We start from the raw sequence: 18,313 nt of genomic DNA, 5'->3' as shown, positions 1-18,313 counted from the left end.
AGATAAGATGGGACAGCCCAGCAGAAAAAAAAAAAAACTTTAACATCAAACAAAACCCAAAAAATAAGCTTCTTTATACTGACAGATAATAGCCATACAAGATATGCTCAAGCGTTCACTTGTTCATACTTGTACCTGTATACAGATCGTTTTCCTTTTAAAATAAAATGTGCCTGGACACCAACATCTCACTCTCTCTGAGGTTCAAATATTGCGCTCTGATGTCAGATTGTGACGTCACTTACTCGCCACATGACTTACCAAAGCTAAGACCTAGTGTGTGTAATTTTATATACGAGAGAGAGAGAGAGAGAGAGAGACTCCAGCACCCAGGGATTTATTTTTATTTATTTTTAAGGAATTAGAAGCCTTTATTTGATGGCTCTGTATTACTAAGGCAAGCAGCGTAGTAGTAATCAGGTTATGTCCCAGGCAGATATCCGGTTTCAGTGAAAATTGCTGCATCCAGGTAAGTCCATGTTTAATTTTTAAAATGATAAATTGCTATATAAACTTTTATTTTTAATTTAAACGTGCAGGGGGCACATCAGGGCACTTGCCTTGATTAGCAGACAGCGTTTATTTTTAGGGTTCGTTTTCTTTTAACCGTTAACACAGCTGATCGGATAATTATCAAGCTCTTCTTCAGCTGGAACAGGAACACTGGCAGTAGAACAAACTTTATACCGTCCAGGGGATCCCAAGGACTGGTGGTGAGAACACTTGCCTTAAAGCCCCGGTTCCCAAACCTGGTCCTGGAGGACACACTGTCCTCCTATACCCCTTTTCCACCAAATCAGTTCCAGGGCTGGTTCGGGGCCAGTGCTGGTTCACAACTCGCTCAACTTGCGAGCCAGCTGAGAACCAGTTTGCTTTTCCATAGCTCACGGTGCTAAGGGAAGCCATGTCATTACGTCGCTGTATACGTCAGTTACGTCGCTAGGCCATCCTTAAAAAAAAAAAATTTCGTTTCCTGTCCACCGGGTGGGCAAAAAAAATTTCAGTCGGGAGGGAGGGATTTTTTTTTTTTTTAATTATATATGGATGGATAAGAAATCGCAATGCTGTGTTTGCTTTTTCTTTCAGTACTTTTTTTTATTACAAAAGCAGACACATTTAATAAAATATGACAGTTAAATCAACTGAAACTTGTACAAAATCTTTAAGTTAGCGTTTTAAATGCTGACTGCAACATTTGCAAAACTTTTACAAAGGTACTTAAAATGTCCGACACACGGACTTTTTGTAGTTCTAAATCGACCGTTAGGCCTAGTTCGGATGAAATTACACTATTAAAATGATCACTGAATGATTTCTTTTTCTGAATCTTTACTATTTTGTTGTTCGCTAGAATACCATTTTGCGATTTCACACTTAAGCAAATGTTTGAAAATTCCGGATCTCCTTCCTTCATGGTGGCTGCCATTTTTTTGTGCCACACAGCACATGCGCAGAGCTGATTCGACAGGGCTTTCCACAAGCGCCGGCCACACAATTAAGTCCAGCCGGCTACTTTAATGACTATTTTTGTAGCCCACAGGCTCTAAATATTAATTTTCGATTTTAATAAAATTAAATGTTTATCTAACGGACTGACAATAATGGCAAACTGAACCATTGATCAAGGGAGAGTAACTCATCCGCGCCCCGACATGCAGTGTGCGCGCGCACTCGGCGCATGCTCAGTTGGGTGAATGTGTCATGCACTGAAAATAAGAGATTTACAAGCCAGGAACGCCTCATGATGCAATACGCAAGAAAAGAAAGAAGATTTACTGCCATTTTACTTTGTATTTGAGTAAAGTGAATAAATAAATGGTCTGTGGAAAATACACTTAACCCTGGGAACTGCGTGCACAGGAGTTTATTTTGTGTTTACTCCCCCCCCGGCTGGCTACTTATTTGTCATGGCTGGCTAGTATGAGCCTTAGTGGAAAGCCCTGGGAATGCGGAAATGTCAAGTTCGATTTTAGATTTACGAACCCGAAAAAAAATGTTGAAAAACCGGCGTTTAAAAAAAAAAAATTCACCCGCACAAACGGCACTCACCCGGCCGGTGGACCGGAAACAGAACATTTTTTAATAACGGCCTTACGTTCGCATAAACCTTGGCGCAAATATCAAAGCAAAAACAACACGGAAGAAGCAGCAGCAGCAGCAACAACAACAATAATAATAATAAATGACTTCGCGTTTGTACAGCTGCTGCTTCTCGTCGCTTAAAAATGGTGACCTTTCGCAGTCTTGTTATTGTTGTTGGTCTTAACATAGACCAACATATCTGACGTAAGCGGTTCTTTCCTCTGGCCCAGCAGAGAGTTGGTGCTAGCCTGGAACCACTTTTTCTGGCCCCAGACCCAGTTCTTTGTCAGTGGAAACAGAAAACCCGGTTCCAAACTAAGCACTGGCCCCGAACCAGCCCTGGAACTACTTTGGTAGAAAAGGGGCACTAGAGGATCATGCAGGAAACAGGGTTGCACATACAGATACTTCAACGTGTGCTTGAGGTAATAAGAATATTTTGTTCGGTCCATTAGCATCATGTTTTTTCATTACCCTGTAAAGTGTCCTTGGGTTGATCAAAGGCACTATATAAATTAAATTTGTGGTTGTTTATGTTTTGCATTGGTGCCATCAGATTTGTAGCGGTCCTGTGAGTTATGCATAATTCCACTTCCTCCTATCAGTGGCTTTGAGAAGAGCAGTGTAACAGCATTCATGCAGATTTTAATTAGAGGGGGAAAAAAAAAAAAAAACACGCCAGCAGAACAATGTCGTCAGCTCTCTATGGTTCCAACAATGGCACTAAATCAGCCATGACTGAATGTGACACAATCTGCTGATCTTAACTCTCAAACAAAGAATTCTTTTCACAGCATGTGATTTCAGTCTGCTACAATTGCAGTGTTTTCCCCAGAAAAAAAATTAAAGCCCTAAATTCTGGCATGATAATACACAGAAAATCTACAGGGATCCCTTAATTATCTATGATCAAGTAGTGTTGTAACAAAAACATGAACAGTGGTTTGCTCCATCTTATGCAAATCCAATGAAGGGAATCGATCATGACCTCCTGTTGATCACAAAGGGATCTGAACCTCAGAACTGCCATCTTAAAAGAAGTCGCTGTATTACTATAACTGTAATGATTTAGAATGTTTCTGATGCAATTACCGTAATATATGTAGAACTAAGATACACTGAAAAGAAAAGTAAGGCAACTGCATATTATAAAGTTTAAATCTGGACACTTTATTAAATGGACTAGATTAAAGATTAAAACAGATTTAAAGGAAAAGAGAACTTAAATTCATACGTTTAAGTTTGCAGAAAGATTATGTACTTATACACACATTCATGAATGATAATAGACTCGGTCAAACTTTTGTGATTAAAATCGGTCGGCTTTGTCTGTCTGGTCGGGGACGACATCGGCAGCCAATGAGATCGCTTATAATGAACTGGAAACTTCTGGGATGTCTGACATTTTCTTTCGATATTTTTATTGGACGGTTTGAACACGTGATCTTGACAGCCAAGAGATTAGTTTGTTTACATTATACCACGCGGACATATTACTTTGACAGAACACAAAAGATTGGAAAAAAAGACCGCTTGTTTAACACAAATATCAAATCAATATGTTAATGGATCTGTTATTTGCTCTCCTATGCATCTCGTTACTTGTGGGTAGGAAATTTAACGCATCAGTATAAATCTAAATGTATCGGATTTTAACTAACGCGACTAAGCAGATCAGCAGGCAGAGCAAGCGTATCGGGCCCGATACGCTAAAACGCTTTGGGGAAAACCATGAATTGTGATAAAAATCACACAGTCCATGTCCTGCTTTAATCATCAGCATTTTAAAGGTACACCATGTCTTAAGTTCACTTTATCATGTGAAAGATTATGGTACAGTTTAGCTAAACTTCAGGGAAATATACGATTGACTTGAACAGTACAGCCTTGTTAATGTGCCAGGTTAAGTTTTATACTTTTTATTTTTTAAATTATGACTAGAAGTATGTGGACACCTGACCACGAGACCATGTGTGGCTACAAAGTGGTGTAGCAGGTCACTGCATGCTGTAAACTTACGCTTTCCCCTTTACTGGAACTAAGATACCCAAACCTGTTCCAGCATGACGATGCCCCTGAGCACAAAGTGATGTTTATAAAGACATGGCAGGGTTCTTGCAGGATTCAGTAAGTTAAATTTTTAGACCTTTTTTAGACTTTTTAAGACCATTATGAAAAATTTTTAGACCAACACGAAGCATTACAATCTGCCCTACCCCCGCCCTTCCCAAAAAAAGACAATTGAGTTCAATTCTCAAAACAAAGTCATTTGTATTGGTAAACTGACTATCAGGGATACAAACTGTGTGCTTATTTATGTCATATGGCAACATTAGTACAACATTAGTACATTATGTCACATAGCAACAAAAGTACAAGACAATAGAGTGATAAAGGGCATTTGTGCAGTAAATGCAGTCTGTAGGGGTTTGGTTTTTTCCCCTAACTGCAACAGAACTCATTTAAACTTTTGGTTAGTGGTGTTCTGGTAATAAAACAGCGTTATTATATAATGCACTGTTTTAAAATTGAGTGGCATGTTAAATATTAAGTTATTACTGAAAAACTATTGATTAAAAAAATCAAAAAGACACCGAGAAATGGTCCTATAAACAACTTTACCAATATAAAAGATTACCAGGACTACAAAAATGCAGAGAAATAGGCTTTACTTATCCAAATGCTCCTGTTGGTTCAAAAGTTAAAGTGCAGAGAACCTCACAGCACAACATGAAGTTACCTTAAAATATAATATAAATGCCTCAGCTTTCATGTAAGAAAAAAAAACTATTAATACTAGTCCTGTGTGCAGGCAGTCTCTCCTGAAGACTAAGGCTACGTTTACACTAGACCGTATCTGTCTCGTTTTCTTCGCGGATGCACTGTCCGTTTACATTAACCCCCCTGAAAAAGCGGGGAAACGGGAATCCGCCAGCGTCCACGTATTCAATCTAGATCGTATCAGCTCCGGTGCTGTGTAAACATTGAGAATACGCGAATACGCTGTGCTGAGCTCTAGCTGGCGTCTCATTGGACAACGTCACTGTGACATCCACCTTCCTGATTCGCTGGCGTTGGTCATGTGACGCGACTGCTGAAAAACGGCGCAGACTTCCGCCTTGTATCACCTTTCATTAAAGAGTATAAAAGTATGAAAATACTGCAAATACTGATGCAAATACTGCCCATTGTGTAGTTATGATTGTCTTTAGGCTTGCCATCCTTCCACTTGCAAGTAATAAGTGATATGCGCTGGGATCTCACACACAGCGGCTCAGTCCCGAATCGTGGCTTGTTCACTTCACTCGCGCGCTCTGTGAGCTGCGCAGGGCCGGAGTGCGCACCCTCCAGAGGGCACTCGCTGTTCAGGGCGGAGTGATTTGGAGCGCAGGATGCCTGCGGAGCCGAGCGTATCCGCGTATTGGTGTTGCTGTGTGCACGGCTAACGGTTTTAGTGTAAACGCGAATCGTTTTAAGAACGTTAATCTGATGATCCGCTGATTCGACGTAATGTAAACGTAGCCTTAATTAAGCAATAATTATAAACTAATAAAATAAATGGCTCAGGCTTCATAGAAGAAAAAAAACAATTTGAACAGAATCTCACAGTATGATGCTGAAGCTGCCTAAACAATGGAAAATAAAATACCATTTTGGCAAAAACGTTGGCATCCATTAATTTCTTGTATTAAGTAAAAAAAAAATATATGTTGCCAGATACTGCTGATGTTTTACATCCCAAAATATGTTCAAAACCCACCAAAATGCACTTGAAACCGCCCAATCTGGCAACACAGTAACGGCTGCACTCATGTCGAGGATGTAAACAAAGTTGACGCGGCAACGGACATGCATGACATAGTGGATGTAATTTACGTTCACAACTTTTTTTGCTGTCAGAAATATTTAATATTAAATTTTGTGACTCGACTAACAATAGCCGGCGGCATAACAAGCCACAGACGGTGATTTGCCGCCGGTGACCGGCTACTTTTGAGACCGCGGACAGTGTGAAAGCTCTCCGCGCTAATGTGAGCGGCTATTTAACCCACCGTTCCAGCCCAACACAGCTCCTTTTAGCGATAGTGTGCTTCAGCCTATTGCTCACAGAACACTCTCATTTTTCATACTTACAGCGATGCTTGAAAGTTTGTGAACCCTTTAGAATTTTCTATATTTCTGCATAAATATGACCTAAAATATCAGATTTTCACACAAGTCCTAAAAGTAGATAAAGAGAACCCAGTTAAACAAATGAGACACAAATATTATACTTGGTCATTTATTTATTGAGGAAAATGATCCAATATTACATATCTGTGAGCGGCAAAAGTATGTGAACCTCTTTACTCACTATTATTCGACGCGCTATCCACACTTCATCGCACTGCCAACACAACCGCTAACCTCCTCTGACTGCCACAGACTGCATAAACTCGGCGGGAACTTAGAAGGTAGAACTACGGTAGGCGTAGTGAACAAACTGGACCGTTGCATACTTGCCGCGATCATCGGTGATTGAAGTTTTTTAGCAGGCAGACAACAACACAATCGGCACATTTTTTATTAATGTTTTGCAGGCACTTCTAGGAACAGACTGAGCGGATGTAAGAATTTTAGACTTGGATAAATTAAATTTTAGACCTGGGATGAAAATATGCGTGTTTTTTAGACATTTTAAGGCCTAAAATGTAACTTTCTGGATTCTAGACCCCGCGGGAACCCTGCATGGTTTGCCAAGGCTGCACAGATCCCTGACCTCAAACCTACTGGGATGAACTGGAACACCGACTGCACCCCAGGCCTCCTCGCCTAACATCAGTGCCTGACCTCACTAATGCGCTTGTGATTGAATAAACACAAATCCCTTCAGCAATGTTCCAAAATCTAGCAGAAAGACTTCACATGAAGGGTGGAGGTTATTACGATAGGAAAGGGGGACTACATGTGGAATGGGATGGTCAACAAGCACAGGAGTGTGAAGGTCAGATGTCAATAAATTTTTGGCTATATAGTGTACATTTACAGTGTTTCCCCCTACCATTATATTGAGAGGGGGTGCACTCCTCCTGCCCAACGGGACCCTGTACCCCACCAGACACATTTTAAGGTCAAAAACAACCCAGGAGTGCAGTTCTATTGTAAAAATTCTTCTAATACAATTGTGAAGACTTAAATGTGACTCCTTTAACTGTTTGTTCAGGTCCAAATGCTCCGTAACAGAGTCACGGGGAGAGATCCTGCAAGTGACCCTCCCCTCCTCAAACTAGTAAACTTAGAAACACTGATTTAGCAGATGCTCTTATCCAGAGCAACATACAACATGCTCAGAGCAATCCGGGGAGCAGTTGGGAGTTAAGGCCAATTTATGCAGACAACCCAGTCCTCGCAGATGACGTCACAGATAGCGTCTGCGAAGCCCCCCCCCTTCACAGACGCTCTGCGCACACCTCCTAAAAATTGTGACCACCGCAGACAGCGTCGCAGACAAGAGGGCTCTGATTGGTCCACTCTACATCCGCTGTACACACACTTCCGCTTCCCTACTTTCCCGGTTTGGTTTGTTTTCACGACCGCCATTTTTAAAAACACGAGTGAAGATGGAGCAGCACGAAGAGCGGTTGATCGAGGAAGTACATACATCTATACGACTCCAGTTCTAGTCATTATAAGTAACCGGAGGATAAACACTCCACTAACCACACCCATCAACTACTCCTAGCGATTTCGCGACTTCGCACCCCCTTGCGTTGTGGCAGTGAATAACATCGCGCACGCCTATTACTCCCCGCTCAACGATAAATTACAACTGTCTGCGAAAGCCTTGTCGCAAGAGCATGCAGAGGCCTTTAGGTGCCTTGCTCAAGGGAATTCTAGTCATTCCTGCTGGTCCAAGGAATTAAACAGGTGACCCTTTTGGTCCTAAAGCTGCTTCTCTAACCATTAGGTCATTGATTTTGTTATGTATTTCATAACAAAATCAACACATACTTATAGACCGTTTGCACATGACGTCACATGTCCCATGACCCTCTCTGATTTAGCAGTGTCCACCATCTTTGTGGAATAACATGCATCGCAACAAGTACCTTAATATGAAATGCCGCAAATTTGCGCAGTTATCAGCTGCTCGAACAATTCTGCTAAAGCTGGAGTCAGATTGTTGAGTTTACCCACTGTTAAAATGCGAGAAAGACCCCAAATGGAAGATCTAACCCAGGGGTCGGGAACCCACGGCTCCGGAGCCGCATGCGGCTCTTTCATCCTTATGCTGCGGCTCTGTGCAGCTTGGGGAAGTAAATTTTATAAGTATCCAATTAAAGTGCATTTTATTTTTTTTAGTTAGTTTTTTATTGTAGTTCTAAATTGGAACATTATTGTGATCTTGAAATATTAAAATAAATTTTATTTTATATATATATAAAAAAATTTTTCGTCTCTCAATATACTGTATGCGTCACTCGCTGTGCATCTATCGAGACTTTGAACCCCAGGTAGGCTAAGCAGGGCTCGAAATTCATATTTTTTCACCAGCCAGCCGGACTAGTTACCTTCCAAAGCTCGCCAAAATGTAAAGGCTTTACCCCGTTTAAAACAAAACAAAAAACAAAACAAAGAAAAAAACCTCTCATATATACTAACCCTGATTAACCTGTATACCCCCACATTTTGTATGCTGCTGAATCTGTCCTTTTTTCAGTAGCTTTGTATAAACAATAACCGCTAAATGTAATGCAATGTTATGTAAGGTGATCGCCTAGGCATTCTCATTGTGAAAAGTAAGTCACATGTACATGGACTGCCATTTAATGTTGTATTTGTTCCTTTCTATTTGTCTTTTGTCTGTTCATATTCTTTTTGGGGGAGTAAAGTCAGTTTAAAAATGCCGTTAAATGCATAGGCTTATAGGCCAAGTTTAATGACCTTGAGGTTATCAGAGGTCATATGTCGTTTTACAAATGAAAAATGAATTCAGCACCCAAACATTTAACAAACAAGGCCATTTGCTAACTTCATTAATCATTTTAGTACATTTCATTCCTTAGAAAGCTGAGAAACTGGGTTCAGCTGAGACGTTTACAGGCCCAAAGTTCAATGACCTCTAGAGGTCAACAGAGGTCAGATAGAGCTCGGCATATTGCAGATTTGAATTCGGCACACCCAAATTGACAAAATAAGACTGTTTGCCGACTTTGTCTCAAAAATGCCTTTAACTCCTTAAATAAGCACTTTTTTGATTTTTGGTACCAGTCTATTAGGGTTGTTGTCTTGCTGCATGACCCACCTTCTCTTGAGATTCAGTTCATGGACAGATGTCCTGACATTTTCCTTTAGAATTCGCTGGTATAATTCAGAATTCATTGTTCCATCAATGACGGCAAGCCGTCCTGGCCCAGATGCAGCAAAACAGGCCCAAACCATGATACTACCACCACCATGTTTCACAGATGGGATAAGGTTCTTATGCTGGAATGCAGTGTTTTCCTTTCTCCAAACATAACGCTCCTCATTTAAACCAAAAAGTTCTATTTTGGTCTCATCCGTCCACAAAACATTTTCCAATAGCCTTCTGGCTTGTCCACGTGATCTTTAGCAAACTGCAGACGAGCAGCAATGTTCTTTTTGGAGAGCAGTGGCTTTCTCCTTGCAACCCTGCCATGCACACCACTGTTGTTCAGTGTTCTGATGGTGGACTCATGAACATTAGCCAATGTGAGAGAGGCCTTCAGTTGCTTAGAAGTTACCCTGGGGTCTTTTTTGACCTCGCCGACTATTACACACCTTGCTCTTGGGTCGACCACTCCTGGAGAAGGTAACAATGGTCTTGAATCTCATCCATTTGTACACAATCTGTCTGACTGTGGATTGGTGGAGTCCAAACTCTTTAGAGATGGTTTTGTAACCTTTTCCAGCCTGATGAGCATCAACAACGTTTTTTCTGAGGTCCTCAGAAATCTCCTTTGTTCGTGCCATGATACACTTCCACAAACGTGTTGTGAAGATCAGACTTTGATAGATCCCTGTTCTTTAAATAAAACAGGGTGCCCGCTCACACCTGATTGTCATCCCATTGTTTGAAAACACCTGACTCTAATTTCACCTTCAGATTAAAGTGCATATCCTGGACCAATTTTGTGTTTTTATATGAAAGTATGTCCCTTTACACACTCATCCAGAAGGGTAATTTTACACAGGGCCATCTGTCTACAGCAGAAAAAAATAAAATAAAACGTGTCTGGAAAAATCCCAAGGGAGTCGGGAGCCAGATTCGTGACGTTACCTGCGGAAGCGCCAGCAGGCTGCACGAGCTTTGCACAGTTTAAGTGCACAGCCTGTGTAGGCCAAGCGCTCCCATTTCTCTCTCATTGTCTGGTCTCCTGGAAAATGATGAGTACTAATCCCATCATGATTGGTGTTGCTACACCGTCCTATGATACATCTGTTAACCATTTTAATAATTACGTGATAACGTTGAAGAAATTTGCAGAAAACCAACAGGTCGCTTTCTCAAACAAACCAGTGCTGACGTAGGATTCAGAAGGAGGAGTCCCGCATGCGACGTCACGAAAATCAATGTTTGCCAGGAAATCCAAATGCCAAGTTTTCAGAGGCGGAGCAACTCGCCTCAAATGGCTTGATTTCAACTGAATTTTTCTGGTACTGCGCAAGGTTAAAAATAAATAAATACAAATAATTGCAGAGAATGCAGAACGTTTCAGATATTTGACCATATTTTAATATAAAACAGGAGAATTACGTTGATCTTGCTCCTGAATTTACCCGTGATATGCACTTTAACTGCTAATCCTAGAGGTTCATATACTTTTGCCACTCACAGATATGAAAAGAAACAAAGTACAACTTTATTCATCACACACTTGTGAAATTTCCTCTCTGCATTTAACCCATCTGAAGCAGTGAACACACACCCAGAGCAGTGGGCAGTCATGCTAACAGCGCCCGGGGAGCAGCTGGGAGGTCGGTGCCTCACTCAAGGGCACCTCAGCCCAAGGTCGTCCCATATTAACCTAACCGCATGTCTTTGGACTGTTGGGGAAACCGGAGCACCTGGAGGAAACCCAAGCAGACAAGGCAAACGACATAGAAAGGCCCTCGCCGGCCGCTAGGTTCGAAGCCATAATCTTCTTGCTGTGAGGCAACCGTGCTAACCACTTACACCACCATGTGTGATATCGGATCATTTTCCTCAATAAATAAAATAGAGTATAAATTTTTTGTCTCATTTGTTTAACGGGCAGCACAGTGGTGTAGTGGTTAGCGCTGTCATCTCACAACAAGAAGGTCTGGGTTCGAGCCCCATGGCCGGCGAGGGCCTTTCTGTGCAGAGTTTGCATGTTCTCCCCGTGTCCGCGTGGGTTTCCTCCGGGTGCTCCGGTTTCCCCCACAGTCCAAAGACATGCAGGTTAGGTTAACTGGTGACTCTAAATTGACCGTAGGTGTGAGTGTGAATGGTTGTCTGTGTCTGTGTGTCAGCCCTGTGATGACCTGGCGACTTGTCCAGGGTGTACCCCGCCTTTCGCCCGTAGTCAGCTGGGATAGGCTCCAGCTTGCCTGCGACCCTGTAGAACAGGATAAAGCGGCTAGAGATGATGAGATGAGATGAGATGGTGGGCCTGCATATCTTGACAAAGTTGCATTTTGAAATAGCATATCTCCGGGGGGAGGCTCCCCACGCCCACATCACACGAAAAGAACAGGATTGGGCAGCATGACAATATAATATCGATATCATGATTTAAATTTATCATGATACACTGAAATATTGTAGGTATTGTGATATTTTTCAAACTTTTTAATAGCAGTGACAAACTGACTGGAAGCAGCCAATCTGCTTTTGTACTGAACCTTAAAACTTTTTTGGCCAATGATTGTAAAATATAGTTTTTTTAAATATTGTTTCAAATAATTTATTAAAAGGATTAGTTGTTTTTAAAAGTGAGTTTACTTTTGGGTGGCACGGTGGTGTAGTGGTTAGCGCCGTCACCTCACAGCAAGAAGGTCTGGGTTTGAGCCCTGTGGCTTAGACCCCGAAGCCGCCGCCAGGCGCCGCTAAAACCGCCATTTAGAATTTGAGCCGCCGCCAGCCAATAATTTTGTAAGCCGATTTGAGCCGCTATCTAATAAAATTTGGCTGAGCCACTAAGAATTGTGTACATCAAATAATGGGTTTATCCACATCATGAGCTACAAGAAAAGTGACACAAACATGATCAACTGTACACACTAGGGTATTAGGCAGAAAAAGAAAATTACCAGTCAAAAATAATATTTTATATAATCCTGATGCGCCGCAGGCGCGAAGACGAGCGCCGCAGGCGCGAAGTCCCTCTAGGGGGGTCTGGGGGCATGCCCCCCCCCCCGAAAATTTTTGAAATTTAGACTTCATTTCCTGCATTCTAGGACATTTTCAGGGTGAAATGGCGTGTAATTTTTGATCAGAAATATTGCATATTTTTACTTTGTATTTTTTTCAGTTTCACTCCTGAATGTATCAGATGTATGTATGGTGTTTGATTTGGTAACAAAAGTGAAAAGAAAATAAACAACAATGAATTGTATATAATCTTTTGATCTAGTTACAGTATTGAATAAAAAAAAAACCCAACAGTATTCTATTTTACGTGGCACAAATTAAATCGCAGAATGTCTGTCACTGACTGTCATCCATAATATTTTGACCAAACTACTCAAAAATTAAAATTAACTTTGAGAGAACGGGAACTGAGTTTCTTTGGTTTACACAAAGATTACAGACGTCTAGGGGCCTGCAAGAATTGGTCTGCTGCTGCATCAAAGTCAAATTCCTGACGATCTAACTTTTCGTAGCTCTGTCTGATAAGCTGCTCCAGCCTAACTATACTTAATTTTGTTCTCAACTTGGTTTTGATCCTGTTCTGAACAGAAAAGACTCGCTCAGCCTCTGCATTGCCAACAAGCACACATATTGCCATTGACATGAGGTGAAACATGCTTGGATAGAGCCGCTGATTTGGCATGTTTGGACCTCCAAATATCTTCATCATGAGCTGAGTTGGTCTTGCAAAATGACCCTCTTCCTGCCATTCATCATCACCATCTGTTGAGAACCTGTTATGGTATACTAGTCGCTTGAAGACAAGAAATTCTCCTCTTGCCTGTCTGAGGGTCGCTATCCCAATCGATCGGACGGCGACCCCCCCCCCCCCCCCCCCCACGTGGGGGGGGGGGGGGGGGTGTCGCCTCCGCGGCTGGAGGCTCGCAGGCGCCCGCTAGGCGCCTCCGTCCTCCTAAACCCAGATGCGCCTCGCGCCTCTCAAGGCTCTCTCCCCCGACCTCCCGACACGCGCCTCCCGCGTCACGCCGTGCGAACGCCTCGGCCCACCCCCCGCGGACGCGCACGGCTGCCGGTGGATCCTTCCACTCTGGCTGCCCGCGCGCGACCGGGACGAGACGGGGTCGCGGCCACGGGCGCGAGAGGCTCAGGCTGAGGCCGGGGGTCGGAACGACGAGAGGCGAGGGGCCGCCTGAAGGGGAGGGCCCCCTCTCCCTTTTTCGAAAACCCCATCCGAACGCGACCTCAGATCAGACGAGACGACCCGCTGAATTTAAGCATATTACTAAGCGGAGGAAAAGAAACTAACCAGGATTCCCTCAGTAGCGGCGAGCGAAGAGGGAAGCGATGAAATATTCTGATTTTTCATTTCAAGTTTTCAGTATTTTTCGTATTAAACTGTGTTTCTTACGATTTGTAAATGATGGCGGAACATAACTGGATTTATCGGATGACATGTGGGAGTATTCATGTGCGAAAATTTTCGGCATTATCGTCCGTTTCAGTATCCGTCTGTGTGTATACTTGCCCGTTGAAATCGGCAATCGCCCGTCAAATTTACGGGTGGACGGGTCTCTGCCTAATACCTTAGTACACACTAGTAGTAACACAATAGAGACGTATAGGCATACACTGTAGAGATTTAGAACTGATATCACAGCACAGAGAGCCACCACAAGCTTGCCGTTGTGACTACCTGTCTGGCTTCCCGCCCCTCACACCGTTACCACGATACACTGGGGAACCCGGGAACCCACCCAGAGCATCAATCGACTCCGATATCGACGAGATGGCTGCATTCTTTGCCGCTGCTGAGGGAAAGTGTAAAGGTATTTTTTGTTTGTTTGTTTGTTTCACATACTTTGAGATTGATAAAAAAAAAAAAGTACTCCACCACTCTACTTTCATCATAGTAAGATAGCTGCCAGTCCTTCACTGGTCATTGCTAGTGAGAGTAGATAGCTAGATGCCTTCCTCGAACAATCCAGATTAGCTTATTATTAGCATTGAACTACAATCTTGCTAGATTTATATTTACAATGAAGTAAGAGACCAGGGGACCTGTGGTAATTTGCTATTTATTCCCCCCATTTGTTTGATCCATTCGCCCGGATATATGCCACACAGTGACGTCCAGTATCAGCCATTTGTAGCCATAAACATTTTGGTGGCTGCAGCAGCCATTAAGGTTTTGGCTGAGTCAGCTAGCCAGCCAATAATTTCATCAGCCAGCCATTATCCTGAAAACAAATGGCTTCGGGGTCTACCGTGGCCGGCGAGGGCCTTTCTGTGCGGAGTTTGCATGTTCTCCCCGTGTCCGCGTGGGTTTCCTCCGGGTGCTCCGGTTTCCCCCACAGTCCAAAGACATGCAGGTTAGGTTAACTGGTGACTCTAAATTGACCGTAGGTGTGAATGTGAGTGTGAATGGCTGTCTGTGTCTAATGCCGCTTTTCCACTACCAACGCGGCTGAGCTGGGCTAAGCCGTGCTGAGTTGGGCTGAGTCGAGCTGAGTGGGGCTGTTGGAGTTGCATTTCGACTACAACCGCGCTGAACCGTGCTGGCTGGAATTGGGTGGAGTTAGTGAAAGTGGGTGGACGTCACGTGATGTCGTTAGGCGGCACAAACAGTGACATCAGTGACCTTTTAAGCGGTAGTGTCACGACCCGGATAGTAAACAATAAACATGGAGGACATGGAGTCGTTAGTGTTGCTGGTCTTGGTGCTGTGGCTTGTTGTCACCGACAACGCCAACAGATACTGGCAAGAGCGTATAGATGAGGCGAGGCGCATAAGGCTTCAGAAATTCTCGTAATTATTATTCTTCCGAGTTTACAGATCCCATCGTGCTCGCGGGGCGTGTGTGGGCATGTGAGGACACTCCTCCTCACCAATCAGTGCACAGGGGAGTGCCTCCTCACGCCCCTAGCCCCACTCGGCTCGGTTTGGCTCACTTCAGCCCCACTCCAAAACCGTGCGAGTTTTGGGTGCTGAGTAAGGCTGAAGCGAGCCCAGTCACGCCGCTCTGAGGTAGTCGAAACGCGAGCCGTGTTGGGCTGAAGTGAGCTGAAAAAGGGTAGTGGAAAAGGGCCATATGTGCAGCCCTGTGATGACCTGGCGACTTGTCCAGGGTGTACCCCGCCTTTTGCCCGTAGTCAGCTGGGATAGACTCCAGCTTGCCTGCGACCCTGTAGAACAGGATAAAGCGGCTAGAGATGAGGTTCTCTTTATCTACTTGTAGGACTTGTGTGAAAATCTGATGATGTTTTCGGTCATATTTATGCAGGAATATATGAGTGATTCCACGCTTATGGGTACTGAAATGGGGACATGAACTTATTTTTAAAAATTCACCTAAAACCATTTCTTTTTTTTAACTATCAGGTCACAAAACATGTAATCTTTAATGAATATGTTAAGTTAAAAGATAACTTTAATTTTCTGAGATGTAATAAAAACATTTATATGCCAAAGTCAGAACGTAACAGAAGTGTTGTGGACATATATATTCTCAGTTTTAACAATGTAGAATTACTTTCTGAAACATACGAAGGTGATGTTTTAGCAAATATAATTAATAAACATGCGTAGTAGAATAAACATACACATTCTTTCAATAAGATTAACATGGTATATAGCTAGATTGTAATTAATTTGTAACAGACGCGAGATGGACAATCGTAACAGAAGTAATGTGACAGACATCATTTTGGAACTCATAGGCTTGACTTTGGCATATAAATATGTTTTTATTACATCTCAGAAAATTAAAAGTTATCTTTTAACATATCATTCATTAAAGATTACATGTTTTGTGACCTGATGGTAAAAAAAGAAATGGTTTTAGGTGAATAAGTTCATGTCCCCATTTCAGTACCCATAAGCGTGGAATCACTCATATAGGAAATTCTAAAGGGTTCACAAACTTTCAAGCACCACTGTAGTTCCTGACAGAGCTGGTAATTGTTATGGCTGGAGTATTTACTGTAAACGAGGCGTTGGAAGAACGTGCTGAACAGGTTACATTCGGTGAAGGAGAATAAACAACACGTGCTGTACATTTACACCAAGAGCCACCACACGGAACATGTGCAACAGATAGATAGATAGATAGATAGATAGATAGATAGATAGATAGATAGATAGATAGATAGATAGATAGATAAAACATCCGACAACTTCATCACTGTTTTTCCCCCCTCAGGCCAGCACACTTACTCCTGCACCCACGTGCACCCTGTCCTTCTGCTGACTGACAACAAGGAGAAACTAAAAGCTTTAAAAATGGCCGAAACACCATTTCATCAACACCTCCACCTCAAACACGATGTCCTAGATATATTATTTTTTCTAGATTATTGTGGTTGGCTGGTCATTTAGACGTTTAACGTGCTGGTTACGACATGTTCGTCAAATCCACATCCACATGACCAACAAACTTTACCTTGTGATAATTATTTTTAAAAAAAAACACCTCACACTGTACGTGTAAAACATTAACACAGTCAGTCACTCTCTTTAAACACCATTTCGAGTCAGAACAGGAACTAACCGACCTTCATACTCCAACAGAAGTTAACCCAGGAGAGCTAAACTGTTAGCAACCAAACTTTGTGAGGAAACAAAATCCCCCCACAGCTAGTTAGCTTGCTAGCTAGCTACCGTTACCCAGATGCGTTGCTAGCTAATATAATAATTCTAGTTTATTTATAATATAAAAAACCTCCCATACGAGTAATACACAACCATCCCATAAGGTACTGTTTATTTAAACCCGAGTCCATGCCTAGTCTACTCTGTTTGGTTTGTTTGTTTGACTGGCTTGTCCAGTTAGCTTAGCTACTTCCTTCGTAAATATGCGTATAATACCCGCGGTGTGAAGAAGCTTGGTACTTCCATGAGACAGCCAGACATCTAGTCTCTTCAACCTAGGGTTTCCTCCACAATACTACATACACAGAAGCCAAACTATTAAATTTACAACCATATTCATCGACCAGAACGTCATAATATAACCCAATTGCTGTTACCTGAAGGTTTTCGGTGTTTAAATCGACCCTGGCGCCTGAACAAGTCGCCATGTTGTGACGAAACACCAAGCAGGAAAAATAAAAGCGCCAAAGAGCTTCAGCTCACTGCAACAGGTTCAACTTTATCTCCACACAGGCGCTCCTGGCCTTCTCACACACTCAGCTACTGTCTCATTTTAATGTTCAACCAGTAAAAGAACAAAGTAAAAAATAAAAACAGGCGTGTTATTCATAAAGCTTGTTTGAGTTAAACTAAACAGGAAAAGAAATCACAACTTGATTCATCACACACTTGAGAAATTTCCTCTCTGCATTTAACCCATCTGAAGCAGTGAGCACACACATACTCCCGGGGACCAGTTGGGAGTTCAGTGCCTCGCTCAAGGGCACCTCAGCCCAAGGCCATCCCATATTAACCTAACCGCATGTCTTTGAACTGTGAGGGAAACCCACGCTGACAACATGCAAACTCCACACAGAAAGGTCCTCGCCAGCCACTGGGTTCAAACCCAGAACCTTCTTGCTGTGAGGCAACCGTGCTAACCACTACACCACCCAACCATTGAGTGTTTTTATCTCATCTCATTATCTCTAGCCGCTTTATCCTGTTCTACAGGGTCGCAGGCGAGCTGGAGCCTATCCCAGCTGACTACGGGCGAAAGGCGGGGTACACCCTGGACAAGTTGCCAGGTCATCACAGGGCTGACACATAGACACAGACAACCATTCACACTCACATTCACACCTACGGTCAATTTAGAGTCACCAGTTAACCTAACCTGCATGTCTTTGGACTGTGGGGGAAACCGGAGCACCCGGAGGAAACCCACGCGGACACGGGGAGAACATGCAAACTCCACACAGAAAGGC

At 42.8% G+C, this 18,313-nt stretch overlaps 1 protein-coding gene across 1 annotated transcript in view; it reads right to left on the bottom strand.

The window, feature by feature from the left end:
- The window catches only part of txlng (taxilin gamma), a 38,768-nt gene extending 21,040 nt beyond the window's left edge, over positions 1 to 17,728 (bottom strand). The window contains exon 1 of the mRNA XM_060941698.1: positions 17,444 to 17,728. Coding sequence (XP_060797681.1) covers positions 17,444 to 17,494 — 51 coding nt within the window. The 5' untranslated portion in view covers positions 17,495 to 17,728. The remainder of the gene's footprint in view (positions 1 to 17,443) is intronic.
- Positions 17,729 to 18,313: the final 585 nt, after the last annotated feature.

Source organism: Neoarius graeffei, chromosome 15 (genome assembly GCF_027579695.1).
Source record: "Neoarius graeffei isolate fNeoGra1 chromosome 15, fNeoGra1.pri, whole genome shotgun sequence".
Lineage (NCBI taxonomy): Eukaryota > Metazoa > Chordata > Actinopteri > Siluriformes > Ariidae > Neoarius > Neoarius graeffei.
This window is presented reverse-complemented; position numbering and strand designations above follow the sequence as displayed.